Source organism: Zootoca vivipara, chromosome 1 (genome assembly GCF_963506605.1).
Source record: "Zootoca vivipara chromosome 1, rZooViv1.1, whole genome shotgun sequence".
Classification (NCBI taxonomy): Eukaryota; Metazoa; Chordata; class Lepidosauria; order Squamata; family Lacertidae; genus Zootoca; species Zootoca vivipara.
In genome coordinates this window covers 61,914,686-61,930,040 of record NC_083276.1, presented here as the reverse complement: position 1 = coordinate 61,930,040, position 15,355 = coordinate 61,914,686, and the positions used below count along the sequence as shown (strand labels likewise).

General features: G+C 42.3%; 1 protein-coding gene across 1 annotated transcript; it reads left to right on the top strand.

Moving 5' to 3' along the window:
- The first annotated feature begins 404 nt into the window (after positions 1-404).
- On the top strand, positions 405-14,096 carry LIN7C (lin-7 homolog C, crumbs cell polarity complex component). Its single transcript, XM_035117745.2, has 5 exons — positions 405-521; positions 6,807-6,925; positions 7,180-7,251; positions 8,164-8,373; positions 9,970-14,096. Exons 1-5 carry the CDS (start codon positions 485-487, stop codon positions 10,123-10,125), a joined length of 594 nt encoding a protein of 197 aa, XP_034973636.1. The 5' UTR covers positions 405-484; the 3' UTR covers positions 10,126-14,096.
- Positions 14,097-15,355: the final 1,259 nt, after the last annotated feature.

Genomic DNA, 15,355 nt, shown 5'->3' with positions numbered 1-15,355 from the left:
GTTTTGCGTTTCCCCAAAGGCATCTGGCTCGAAATTGCGGGAGCCGAATTCTCTTTGCGTTGCCTGCCTATCTCACCTGGCAAGCGCGTCGCACCCACCCTGGGAGGAGCTCTCTGCTCTTCGGAGGGCACCTCCGTTTTCATCCGTGCTGGGCAAACCTCTTGCTCGCACTTTCTCGGCCTTTGGACCCCACTTGAAAACCAGTAACACACGCGCCCCATTTACTTCTCTCTCTCTCTCTCCCTCTCTCTCCCACTCCGCCCACCTGGGCAAACGGGCTCCGGAATCCCGCCCGCCTTTCTAAGGGCGCGAAAGAGGCAGAATGAGAGCGCCCGACGCGCCATCCCCTCGCGCGCCTTGCTAGTTCCGGCGAGAGCCGGGAAAAAGCCGCGGCCTTCGCCCCTCCTTCGCCTCGGTGCGTCCTGGAAGCAGCGCCGCCTCTTGCCCGGCGTCACTTCCCCGAGAGCAGCTGGAGAAGGAGAAGATGGCGGCGCTGGGGGAGCCGGTGCGGCTGGAGAGAGGTGAGAGCAAAGGCAGGCTGGCGAGCGGGCGGGGAACGGCTGGCCTCGGCTGCAGGAACGGGAGAGGCAGATCTGCTGAGCGATGCCCTGCAGGGGCGACGTGTGTATGCCTATAGTATTCGCCTTGGGGAGCGGGCAGGCTAAGCCCCCAAAGCGTTATTAGGTCCTGAGGCTGCTCAGGGTAGGGGCAACCACTTGTCCACAGCAGCAGCAGCCCCGCAAGCCTCCGCCAAGAGGGGGGAGAGGGGATCCCCTTGCCTCTCTTTCCCCCACCCCCTCGCTCCCGCATCCAGAGATAATGCGCAGCAGTACTCCAGCTTAGGTGGCTTTAGAAGAGGATTAGAGAACTGCTAGGCTTACTAGCTTGGGATGGCCGTCGCAAGTGGGGAGCGCGCGGCTGCTTGGCCGCCGAGAGAGAACTAGATGGGGGGCGTGGCGTCCGGCCCGGCGGGGATCTTCTTCTGTTCTTGGCTCCCTCCCTCCGCCCGTCTGTCAAAGCAGCCTCGGCTTCTTCTTTCTCTGCCTGGTCCGAGTCAGCTGGTGCTGAGCTAGGACTGTGGCTTGCGCGTTCCCCTGTGGGTCGGGGTGCGCGAGGAGGTTAATGGACAACACAGGGCCCTGTGGAAGTTCAGGTTGGGCTGCTGCTCTCGGAAGGAGCCAGCCGGTTCTCTGGGTGCCAACATTGGGTGTAAAGTTACGGAAGTTTTAGATCGGAGTTCATAGGCCTCGGTGGAAAATGCACTGTGAGCTGCTACTACCTATAGTTAGTTGGGAGGGTCTAATTTATGAGCCTAGAAGCATCTAGGCCCCCATCTGCACTGTACATTTAAAGAGCATCATGCTGCTTTAAACGATCATGGTTTCCCCCCGAAGAATCCTGGGACTGGGAAGTGTCGTGGGCTAAGAGGGCTGAGTGCTTTTAGGATACCTCCTATTCCTTTGAGGGATGTGCACTTCTCAGAGTGGTTTAACCGTCAGTATGTCTTCCCAGGGAACTTGGAGAACTGTTGCTCTGTGAGGGGAAGAGGGTTCTCTGTGACTGCATAATGCTAATGCAGACTGAAATAACAGATTCCTAGGCCCCAGAATCAAATTTAGTGGGTTAAGTTTTTTACAGCGCTGCAGCAAAATGTTGTCGCATTGAGTGCTCATATCAAGGAGGTCTAGCAGCCAGCCAGCTGTACTCTTTTTCCAGGGTGCTCCTTTCTATCCACCACCACCCTCTGCCCCCTTTGGGTCAACATCCTGTGGTCACTGAATATGCTCAGTCCTCATTGAGCTGAGTTTTACAGAAAAGGCTATGTACTGAATCTTAAGAACTGCTGCAGGTCCCCAAACTTTTAGGTGAACTGGTGTGATTAAACAGGATTCAGGCTTTTAGCTCTGAGTTTTCCTGAACTGTAATGCATATGTTATTTATAACATATTTGTGTGTATATATATAAATTCCTCAGAGCTTGTGTGGTTCTTTAGCTTGCACCTGGTAGATGAGGGTTAAAATATCTCATTAGGCATTAAATCACTGTTAGCCTTGTTACCTTAGAAACTCAGATATATAGCTAATCACTAAATGACACCTTAAACCTAGTTACGGCCATCAAAACAGAATATCTAGGTGTCTTGTTTACAATGAATTTAATTATTGTCATCATCAACATTCATTTCTGTATCATTTTTTATTTTAAAGAAAATATCTTAAAGCAGATTACAACACATTAAAACATCAGATTAAAACAATCCAGAATAAAGCAAATTCAAGCTTCAAGGAAAATATTTCAAATCCTTCCCCAAATGACATTTTGCTTTCCCTATATTTATTTACCTACTTAATTTGTATAGCTGCCCCATGGCAGAAGTACTGCAGGGAGCCAGTGTGGTGTTGTGGTTAGAGAATCAGAATAGGACTTGGGAGATCAGGGTTCAAATCCCCTCTCAGTGGGTGACCTTGGGCTCTTAACATACCTTCAAGGGTTGGTGTGGGGATTAACTGAGGGGGTGAACCATGTACTCCTTGGAGAGAAAGGTGGGATATAAATGCAATTAAGTTTTTCTGCTTACCTGCTTAAGAAAGCTAGAGGGGGCAGCCAGATGGAGATGTCAGTCGCCAACCTGGCCTTCAGAGATCTCCACGCGGTCACAATTGGAGTTGCATCAGTAGCAAAACATGCCTGGCGCCTGGCGAATTTCTAGCACTGCTCATGAAGAAGGGCCTCAGTTGATCACAGGGTTTGGGCAGGTTCATAGAATTGCTGATACAAAGTTTTCATAGAATTGCTGATACAAAGTTTTCACAGAACTGCTGATACAAATGATGACTTTTTTAAGAATACAGAATAATTGTTACTTTGCAGTGCTGTTAAAGAAATGTACATTATATCTTAACAGTATTTCAATAGAAACTAAACTTGGAAAATTAGGACCAAGTAGGCTATTTTTTAGTCAGTTGTCAAAGTATTGATGTCTTAAGCTCCCAGGGTGGGGTGGGTGGTGGGGAATCCTGTGTTTTATGAGGGAACAGTTCAGATAAAGAAAAAGGAAATAGCAGGTTAAAATGTAGTGTCTGTGTATAGCTATGACAGAGGACAAGATTTAGTAGCCCTGATGACTGACCTCTTCATTAGTTATGGAATGAAGTCAAACAGCATCACCCATGCAGCTTGCTTTAACATAGCTGCCAAGTTATCCCTTTTTTAAAGGGATTTTCCCTTATGCTGAATAGGCTTCCTCGCGAGAAAAGGGAAAACTTGGCAGCTATGAACTTTAAGCACTGCACCCTGCATGACTTTGCTGCTCAACCCCCCCCCCAGAAGTACTGTTCGTTATCTGATGTTCAGCCTTTAAATCTCTTGCCACTCCCAGAAACACCCCCCCCCTTTGTACATGTATGATTCCAAACAGAACTGGGTCAGCAGCTCGCACTGAAGAAAGGATGGGGGATATGCCAACATCTCTGGGAAATTCTTCTTGCCTTATTGAAATTCTTTTACTATCTTGGAGAGTACTGCTTTCAAAACGTCCATGCTAGGCAAAATTCAATAGGAACTCTTAAGTAACAGTTGACCTTTTGGGTCTTAACAACCCAGGAATTCTCAGAAATAGAAGGGAGGGTGTAACTGAGCCAGTTTAAGCCATGATGATATTCTCCCATGAATGGATGTTGTGTAACCCATATAATTGAAAAATCAGTTGTCATGTTTTAGTTTTCCAAATATGGCTGGGTTTGTTTGTTTTTGAAACTTCTAACATTCATTATACAGTAGTGGCTTATTGTAACCTCATATTTGTTTGGAACAACATTTTATCCTTTGCTCCTCAGTCATTCAAGGAAAATTAAGTAATATTTGCAAATAAAAATAGGATGCTTGGACTCAGCTGCTGGCTCTGCTCTTTGTCATGCAAAGGCTGTGTTTTTATTTCTAATCTTCAAAGACAAAGCTTTGGGAAATACATTTTTTTTGCTAAGTTGTTGTTTTGATGGGTAACGGAGACAACAACAGATGACTTAATTATTTCCATGCTCCATAGTGAAGATTTTGGCAATTGCTTGCAAGTAATCATTTTATTTCATGTCCTTTAACCAGAATGTGGAAGAAGAAAACACGGAGGTAGGGCTGGGCGATACCTGGTTTTCAACATCACAATATATCACCAGCTAAATTTCACAATATCCCGATATATCACGCTATATATCTGCAGTGGCGGAGGGGCCTGCTGGCCCTCCCCAAAGGGACAGAGGGTACCGCCATACCCCCCCTGCAGCAGTGGAGGGTGTGCTGCATTTTCCCGCAGCAGCAGAGAGCCTTTCCAGGCCTCCCCGCAGCAGCAGAATGTCGCAGTGTACCTCCCCGCCGTGGCAGAAGGTGTACACTTCCCTGCAGCAGCTGAGGGTCTTGACGAGGCTCCCTGAAGTGGTGGAGGGCCTTAAAATGTCAGGAAGTAGTAGATTTAATAAAAAATACTAAATAAACTTCCATATATAATATTTAATATATTTTCAACTAATTTATGAGTAGTTTAAGTGATTTACTAATCAAGCCGCATCTGCTTCCCCACTCAGAGGTCTAAGTGGACTCTATGTATGCAAAAGCCCCACCATTGAATTCAGTAGGGCTTGCTTCTGAGTCGACAGACATTTGCTTTCACTGCTTACTAAAAAAACACCTTCCCTATCATTCTCACACAGTACGCAACCTCCCATTTCAGCATGAGGCAACCAGCTAAATCTTCTCCTCTCCATTCTACCCCCCCCCAAAAGCCCACATCCCATCAGCCTCTCCCTTTTTATCAAAGGAAGGGAGGGCAATCAATCAAAAAGATAAATAAAACAACACCCAACACCCTTCCTTTTTAATATGGAGGGAAGCTATTTAGGGGGAACCACCAGAAAATGCTTTCACTGGTGAGGGAAGAAAGAAGTGCTTTCCAGTTCATTCTTTCCTTTGCCCTGGATCTTTGATTGTCTAGCCAAGGGGGTTTCCTCCTGAATTGTTAGCAGGCTCTGCATAATTTTTGTAGTTTAGTCGTGTCCGACTCTTCGTGACCCCATGGACCATAGCACGCCAGGCACGCCTGTCTTCCACTGCCTCCCGCAGTTTGGTCAATCTCATGTTCGCAGCTTCTGCATAATTAGCTGAGCTCTAATTGGAAAGATACCTTCAGAGCTGGTTTGTGTTGGGGGCTTATCTTTATTTCTTATCGTTTAGGGCAGGCATCCCCAAACTTCGGCCCTCCAGATGTTTTGGACCACAATTCTCATCATCCTTGACCACTGGTCCTCTTAGCTAGGGATCATGGGAGTTGTAGGCCAAAACATCTGGAGGGCCGCAGTTTGGAGATGCCTGGTTTAGGAGGTAGGAGGGAGAGAGCAAACAAAGCAGGATACACAGTGCCTGCAAATTCCACGTTTTGTTCACCGGTGGTGTATTGCCTTGTTGAAACACTTACCACAATATTATTTCAGTACCGGTATTTAACAATATGGCTATTTATTGCACAGCCCTACACAGAAGTATAAAAACTTTTTCTCAAGCAATTTTCTGTTCATGCACCCATCCCATCCCTAGTTCTGGAAGATGTAAATCCATCGTAGCTCTTTTGAATGAAGGTATTCACTTAAACTGAACAGATAGAAGTTAGTACTCTGTAATATTGGCAACTTAGGAGAAGTATCGTGTTATTTTGTAACATGAACTACAACTGTGAGTGACCTAAGAAAGGGCTGGAATGCTTAATGTATACTATCTGTCTGAGTGCTTGGTTGTGGAAGCAAATATTTAAGGAAGATATTAGAACTGATAGTGGAGAGAAGGTTAAACTGCTGTGTGTTTCCATGAAGTCTTGGTGTTGGGATGGCAGGTGTATCCGGCAGCAATAACATCTGTACTTAGCTTCCTGTCAACAGCCCATTGCATAATGGTCCATGTCTGACTCTCAGTGTTCCAATGATCATCCTATGGAAATGTACTCTTGCAAAGGCTCTGGTCTCTAGTCAACTGCAAAGGTATTATCAGTGTCCTCTGCCCCTTGAGCCACCTTTTAACTTAATCGTTTGCATAAAATGTTCTCTGTGGTCTTTCCCTCTATTCAAGCAGTTTCAAGAAGGGAAGATGGGCCCTAAGCTTGTTACAGCAACTATATTCACATTTTCTTCCCCGAGGGAACATTTTGCACAGAGCTGTCTGCTTTGGGAACCATGTGCATTGTTTGTTAGTGACTCCAGGAGTATGTTCTAATCTGGAGCATAGACGGTTCATGGATCAGACTTTGTCAGCTAAGCATGTGAATATTGAACACAACCTAGAGCAATATTTACGCTGCTGCTTTGGGATGGCGTTTAATTCTGCATCTACATATTACAAAGGAAGAATGGTAGAGGGAGTCCAGATTGTTTGTCTGCCACTGAAATATTTGTAATAAAGAATCCCTAATAGGTGTGCATTGCAAGGAAAAAGCTTTGCCTGAAACAGGAGAGCTGATGATCATCAGGATTCTATCCTTTGGATTTTGTTGACAAGTATATTGGTCTGATGCTCATTAGTCACAGAACAAACATTGAAGAGCAAGTTGGTACAAGATCTGTACTGGGTTTTTCCTGCTCCAGATGAATGGGAAGGAGTGCTTTTGAATGTCACTCTAGCTGTGTGGGAACCACATTTCTATGAGTGGCTCCCACACAGTTGAGGTATATAGACTGATCACACATGGTTCTGATTCACTAGCCCAGTATCATTACCCTCTGAGTAGATTTTAGTAGTTCATTATCTTTCCTTGCCTTTCTTTTTACAGACATCTGTCGGGCTATTGAGTTGCTGGAAAAGTTGCAAAGGAGTGGAGAAGTGCCCCCACAAAAACTACAGGCTTTGCAAAGGGTCCTTCAAAGTGAATTCTGCAATGCTGTGCGGGAGGTATGTTTTTGAGGAGTGTGTGAAGACCAGTGTCTTCTTGTTAATATTTGGGAGCTACACTGGGAATTGCCTTCTGTTGAAGTGAGATTACAAGAAAAAAGGTAATAGTGAATGACAAACCAAGTTTCCTAGTTCACAACTCAATGCATGCATAGTCAATCCACACAGTTCGTTTGGAAATAATATTAATGTGGTTTGATTTAGTCATCCCCTATCCAATAAATCACATACCTGATTTTTCTTTCTTTCTAAAGGTATATGAGCACGTGTATGAGACTGTGGACATCAGCAGTAGCCCAGAAGTGAGAGCTAATGCCACAGCCAAGGTAAGAGCCCTATTTAGGAAGGGTTAATATGTTAAAGCTAATCTGGCAGCTCCAATCTATAAAAGCTGAAGCATTAAGCTATGAAAATATTGCAGTGAGCTGTGCTTTTGAGCTCCATGAGTATATCCGCGAAACAAACACTTTAAACAATTGGCTTAAGATTAACTGGGAAGAATGAAAGGGCTCCTTACCAAAGACAAAGTTCTCCTATAGCAGTTCCCTATTTTAAAGTTGTTGTTTTTCTGTCAATGCACTGAAGCAGTTAATGTTCACTAATGCACTCTCATGCGGAAGCTTTTTACGTGTTTATTGACTGCCTTCCTACCCCAATGCATGGGATGCTAAAATAGCATTCTTGCTGAACACAGTCAGTGCATTGGATAAATGCCTGGTGTTCCCACATTACAAGAATGTGGAGGGTTGGGATTGTCAGCGCATGTTACTATGAGGATGTTGAAGGGGGTTCAGGACAGGGTGAGGAATACTGCCTCTGCTTAGAAAGCATTTTGTTGTGTAATATGACTCTCATTTGTTTACTTGATTCCAGTGCCCAAGTTAAAAATGGATAGTAGTGCATCTGTTATGAGGAACTCATGTGTATTTTCAAAACACACGCAAGGGGGAACGGGTTGTTCGTCTTTGTCCATGTATCATCAAGGAAAATGCAGTTATACGTAAAACAGTGCATATGTTTAGTTTATTTGCCTTTTGTTTTCCCATGGTTTGGAGTATAAACCATCTTCGGAACAGCAGCCCAGAGATTGAAAATACTCTGAAGTACATTTGCAATACACTTGTATTGGCAGTATTTAGCAAGATGCTTTGAAATATTTGCCTTTGAGATAAGACAATCAGTAAGATTCCAAACCTTGTGACCTATGGGGAAGAAAATGAGATTTCCATGTTTTGCAGGCCACTGTTGCTGCCTTTGCTGCCAGTGAGGGTCATTCCCATCCCAGAGTCGTTGAACTACCAAAAACAGAAGAAGGGCTCGGATTCAACATCATGGGCGGCAAAGAGCAAAATTCTCCAATCTATATATCCCGAATTATCCCAGGTGGTATTGCTGATAGACACGGGGGATTGAAGCGTGGAGACCAGCTTCTTTCTGTAAACGGAGTGGTAGGGATGGAATTTAACTTCCACTTGTAGTAGCTACCTGTGACCGCTTGAGGGCATTGAGGGGATGTTGATTGCTTGGTCTTGTGTGTATTATGCAGTATGAAAAAACAGGTTTATGTTTTCCTTTTACAAATCATAATGGAGAGTAAAATATTATGGAGTGTGTTTTAGATTTGCAATTCTAACTTCACTAGCACTGATAGAAGCCTGCTGTTACACAAAGAAACATTTTTAATTAATAAAGCAGGTGGATACACATTTTAGAATTGGATCCCAAGTTTGTTGAAATGACATTAGCAAGATGTTAGTAAAATAGTTTATTACTAATAGTCTGTTAGTAAAATAGTCATTGATGAGAAACTGCCCATATGCAGTTTCTCATCAATGACTATTTTACATACTATGCAACTTTAAATGAAAAAAAAATGTTTTCTACTCTTGAGACCTGTCAGCTATCTTTTGACTTAACCTACCTCACAGGATTTGTGAGGATAAAATTTGATAGCATACCACTTTGAGCTCCTTGCAGTCTTGGCAAGATACAAAATAAATAATGAAGGCCGAAGGTATAGGGGCAAAATCCTGAAATGATGAGGCTGTGCTTCAGAAATTTGATTTTGTGTGTGTGTGTGTGTGTGTGTGTGTGTGTGTGTGTGTGTGTTCGTTTGTGTGTGAATTTGGATAGGAAAGGACCTAATCCACTGTGCTGAGTGGACTTCACCTCCCAGTTTTCACACTTCCCAAAGGTGCCAAAAAATGTATCAAAATGCATTTTAAAATAATCTGTTTTTGGAGGGAACAGCATGATAAGCCTGGATTGAGTGAACCCATGTAAAAACGACACAGGCTGGAAAGAGACTGATTCATCCCTCTCTAGTTGTGATTCCTTGATTTTTCTCTGTCAAGTTACCCCAGAACACCTGAGGTAAAGCAGTTCTCCCCGTACAACACTACTTTGCATGCACATTTACTTTTTTCCTAATTGCGATTAAAATGTAGCAACAGCCAGCAGCTCCTTGTTCCATTTTCCTAATAGGTAGCCACTGGAATAGCTCACAGCAACTCACGTCCTCCCACAATGAACTGTTTTGGTGGCTGACTAAAGGAGTCATTGACACTCAGCTGACCAGTCCCCACACAGCCTTCCAGCTGGTGGATGGCACTGAAAAAATCCTTCCCTTTCTATAGACTCATTCATTTGTCCTGGTAACTTCAGTTGGGGGAACTAACTTTGCCAGGCAATCTGGCTATGCCCTGATAAGGTGGGGAAATCTTGGGAATCTGGCAATCTACCTAGGAACACATCAAGACCCATTTACACATCATGACCGACATTTTGAGAAGCACTGTTGTAAGTGAAACCTAGAGCAACTGCCCTTTTCCTCCCCCCCCCCAAATGCCTAAATATGTACTGTACTTAATTGTGAAAGCCACGAATTATCTGGAACAGATAACGTTCTGATACAGCCAACATAAAATCTAGCTCTTCTATGTGAGGTCATTCAGCTAGCCTTATACATAACAATGTTGGAATATTAGAGTGCTTTTTTATATATTTACTAACGGAATGGTTAATTTTTAAAATGTTTGTTTCAGAGTGTTGAAGGGGAGCACCACGAGAAAGCCGTGGAACTGCTAAAAGCGGCTCAAGGAAAAGTTAAGCTGGTTGTACGATACACACCCAAAGTCCTTGAAGAGATGGAGTCACGATTTGAGAAAATGAGATCGGCAAAACGCAGGCAACAGAATTAATGTTTTACATATAGCTTAAGGAAAAGCATGAACTTCGCTTGTCTGGAAACGTCATCTTATAATTAGAAAAGGATGTTAATTTTGTTAACGCTTTGTCTTTTACAAATAACTCTTGAACATCTTAATGCTTCTGAGAAGAAAAGTTTACATGGGCATTTGTAGCTATGTGGTTTTACAGATCCTTTATTTACCATTCAAACCTGTAACCATCAGAACAAATTTGTAAAGTGTTTTTAATATACATTTTAATAAGCTTTTTTCAGCATTTGTAACATCTGTTTTCTAGTACTTTTTTCCCATTTGGCATTACTTAAAACTGGAAATATTTATTTTGGATACAGATATAAAACAAGTTTTACTCTTTTTGACACTAAATTTAGTCTTCTACATACAGGTAGTCATAATTATGTGGTCAAGTACAATTAGTGCTTTTGATGAACAAGTTTCTATGCATGTTCTCAATCATAACTTTATATGGTTAATGACATCTTGGACACTTTCTTACCTCTTTTGTGAATAATTGGTAACAGGCAGTCTCTTATTTTTAACGTTTCAGTGATTGACATCACTACCAGCAATCATTCCTATAATTTAGATACTTTTGTACTAATTTCTGAATACTTGGAGAAAGTGGAAAGCATACCTGACTGTAGTTGTGTATTTATATTCAGTAAGGTAAAATTGCATGCAGTGCAGAAAAGATTGTATATGTACTCCAGACTTTCTTCTATTGTAAGTTACTTCTGCAACTGCATCTACTTGTTCTCTTAACAGTGATGGATGTGACCCACATCAGGTACCTTAGTGGGTGGTGTGCTCTTCCTTACTAGAGCATCAGAGTTCTTTCAGTATGCTGTTTGCAGTTGTCATAGTGACACAGAAAAGCTAACAGATACCGCAAATTCTTTTGTAAAAACACTCAGGCAGCAGACACTACTCTCTATCAGAAAAGGCATTCCTTGCTTGTGTAAATCCACTGGGCATGCTTTTAACCCAAAGTGGATAGCATTTTGGTACATCACATATGGATTCCCCCTCCCCCTCCCCAAACTGTCTATAAAGTAAGTGCAAATCCACAACTGAAGTTTCAGCAGATGGCTTGTGCTAAGAAAGAGCTAGTATGTTTAGGGTGCTTAGAAAATATCCACCTGGAGTGCAAATATATCCTTTTCTAGAGTCTGGGAATCTCTATAAAGAGATTCATTTGGCTGGTGATCTGCCAAAGTTATACTGTGGTGGGCTGTGCTTTGCAACTAGATTCCTGTTTATCCCTTCAGACTACTGTGGATGAAAATGCCTGACCAACATATAGTTCCTTCATGCCATGGCTTCCAGATGCTCTACCTCAAAACTGCAAACCCTTGAAGCTCTGTTTAAGTTTAAAGTTGCCTCCCTCTTTTAGCATAAGCTGCCAAGCCAAAACAAAGAACTTGCAGCAGCTGGAGACATGTAATTTTCAGCTGAGCCCCACAACTGTACAAGTTCATCTTTTGGGGGTTTAGAAGATCAGTTAGCAAAGAGACTCTTCGCTTTTGCAAATGTGGTTTTTTTAAAAAAAAATCTTGTCGTTGGTAGTGATGTGGTCACTAAAATTGTCAGTCAGCTTGCTAGACCTGTGTGATAACTGTAGTGGCAGTGGAGAATGAGTTCCTGCAGACATTACTGACCTGCATTATAGATGCTTTCATTGCTGCTCATGTTACTGTACCGGGTTAAATCTTCCAACTTTATTTAAACAGAGCACTACTTAAACTTGCTTATAGACTGTAAAGTTTAATCCTGGAAGCATTTGCGCCACTTTCAGCTGTTCAGAAAGATGACACAAAGGACCAGTCTCTAATTCTCAAGTTAATTTTTTTGAGCCAAGAAACTATCTTGCCAGTGCTTATCCAGAGAGAGACAGTAGTTTGATCGATGGACAGTGGAAACTACACTGAACCATGTTGCTTCAGGAATATGGATTTTATTGGGATTTATTTCTGAGTAAGCTTGCCCAGGATGGCAAACCTTTTCTTGCCGAATTTCAGTATGTTGCCTTCCCTCAATCGCTTTGATTGAGCTTCAAGCCATTATGTTGACATCTTCAGCCTAGCAACATTGCAGGAAAATCATTTTTGTGAGGGGTGTATGTAAAAGAGAGTTATTCTGCTTTTCTTAGAACCCCTGTCTTGAAAGCTTCAGTTGTACAAGCGCTGCATGGAGCCCTGCTTCCACCCTTTCCTCACTAATCTGCTGCCACTATTCCCTGCTCTGCCTGAGATGAAAATAGCCAGTGGTTCAATTTCCTCCCTTAGTAAAGAACTAAAAAAGGGCTACCTTGATGAAACTTGAACATTCCTGGCTTGGTATATCTAGCATTAGCCTGGTTATCCACTGGATGTCAGTGTTCAGCTGTAAATGCATCCAAGTGGATAGGAGTAAGTGTTCTGCAACATGTCTCCTCTGCATGAACTACATGCAGTCAAATATAACTAGAGTGCCAATATAAATGATCAGGAGAGTAGATTTTTTATTCTAACGACAGCGTAAATCTTACATTTGTTTGGATGACGGGGGGCGTATCTAGGAAAGTTGATTCAAGTAACCTTAAATCATTTGAGCATTTAGACAGCATAAGCCTACAGTAAATTGAAGATTTAGTGACTGAAGCCATGAAGCATGTATTATTATTTTGTCTTTTTTTGTCACTTTGGGCTTATCCATACGTACCTTTACTCTGCTCTCTGCAGGCACGGCCTGCACTTTAAAGCTCCATGTATGAGCACCTTTTTTCCTTTTTGCCCCAGAGCTTTCCCTGTGAAAGCCGGCTCTTTAAAGCTCAGTTGGCACAAATAGCAATCTGCAGGAAACCCAAACTGGCGTTTGTTCCAACTGAGCACTAAAGAGTCCATTTTTGTGGGGAAAGTTCTGGGGTAAAACAAACAAACATTTGGACACAGAGCTTTTATAAGCAGGATCTGTGCCTGGAAACTGCAGGGCAAAAGGTAAGTGTGGGTGAGCCTTTAGATAAGTGAGCACTGAATTGCACGGTTTAAATATGTAGCCAGCTGCAGAAGGCAACCAGCTGTACCATGTTGATGGACTGTATATTTTTTATGGAGCAATTAATATTTAAAATAATGAGACCAAAAGAAGTAGTTGGGCCAATCAGGAAGTATTTTATTTTAATTATATATAATACTAGATTTGTGTTGGAGGTTTCTATAGTAAAAAGAATAGGGTCAAACAAATACTATAATAAAAATAGTTTAATCTACTTTTACTGAATATAGACATGTGTTTTGTTACTCTAAAAAGGGTTAGCTTGAAGGTAGCCTGGGCCGTTGTTGAAAAGTGCTTATGGCTATAATCCTTTTGCCGCTTGCCTGGGGTTGATCACCATTGAATTTGATGGGACTTGCTTCTAAGTAGACATGTATATGGTTGCACTGCTAGGGGGTTTTATTATCAAGCCTGGCATATGGATTCAGTAGGCTCCAGGCCTTTTGGATTAAAGTCTGGTGTGTAGCAAATGGCCAGATAGTGGCAAAATATATTTTGCCTCTGTCTTTCTCAGAATCAAAAGCAGTGTGTAAAAGATGTGCTGCTAAACCCATCTCATATCCAAAATTTGGATCAGTAGAAACTGTGAAAGAGGCACAAAGCCTGATAGATGTGTGTGTGTCTACTTAAAACTGGTCTCTCTTTTTCTTAGTCACTGCAATACAAATGGGATCCTGAGCCCAGGTTGAAAGCCAGTTTTTAAAGTAAAGTTAGATTCGTTGGAGAATCAAGAAATGAACATATAAGATACTACTGAACAGGTGCAATGACTACATTGTATTGGTGTGTGCACATATGCAATAATTTAATAGCCAGCAAAAATTAAAACAGACAATACTGTGTGTGTAATGTAGTCTTTATGTACTTAATTGCTGCTTGAGGGCCCTGTACATTTTTTAGGAACATGAAAATAAAGAATTGAAATTTCATATTTCTTGCTGTGTGAGTACTCTCTCTATTTCCTTATTGTGTTACTGATACAAATGAAGCTAAAAGTTCATACTATCCTTGTAAGGTGGCCAGCACATTATAGTATATTTATTTGGGAGACTTTTCTCTCAATACTTCTCCTGGCTTCCACATAATACACTTCAGGGTTTATCCTTGCAAGTTCAGAATTAGTATGGTACTGTACTACTACGGTAATACCTAAGAAAGTATTAGGGCTTCAAATTACAATGGTTTTCTACTGAGAACATCAATGCTCCTGTGGTAATAAAAGCCATTATTTCAGATTTATTATGCTGAAGAGTGAAAGAACCAGATACCGTTATGTGAGAAATGGGGTATGTTTGTCCTACGCAAGCTTTTCTGTTTCGATTGAAGTGTACCTGGGAATACATGCAGTACTCGAGGTCTCCTCCACATAAAAACAAATAACAGCCCAACAATTAAAATGGCATCAATAATACTGTGTGTAGATGTGCCTAGCGTGGCCTTTCTTTGCACAGTGGAGGCAAGTAAAGTGTGAAAGAAAGAAATCTGTAGAGACATTCAACTCATTGAATGTGACCAGGAAGGGGGAAAGGGACAAGCCAACCTACATCTTTTACAGAGATTTTATATGTCTCCGGTACGGTTTTTCATAGCAAGGGTGGCTAACCTGTGACCCTCCAAATGGTCGAAACAAAAAATAAAAGAAATTCCTTCCAGTAGCACCTTAGAGACCAACTAAGTTTGTCATAGGTGTGAGCTTTCGTGTGCATGCACACTTCTTCAGATACCTGTACCTCTAAGGTGCTACTGGAAGGAAAATAAATAAAATAAACCACCTGAAGAAGAGTGCATGCACACGAAAGCTCATAGCAATGACAAACTTAGTTGGTCTCTAAGGTGCTGCTGGAAGGAATTTCTTTTATTTTGTTTCGACTACGTCAGAGCAACACAGCTACCTACCTCCAAATGGTGTTTGACTCCAACTCCCATCATTCCCAGCTGGCATGACCAGCGGTAAGAAATGATGGGACAACAACTGGTCCCCCCTGTTTTCTAGGAGGCTACCTTTTATAGATTTGGACCATTGGTCCATCTACGGTAGTTGACTGGTACCTGTGTTGACTGGAGGCAGCTTTCCAAGGTTTTGGACAAGAGGCTTGATTCTGCCTGGAGTTGAACTGTTGATCTTCTGCAGGCAACTCACTCTGCCACTGAGTAAAGACCCTTCTCTTCTGAAGCTAACTTCTGACTG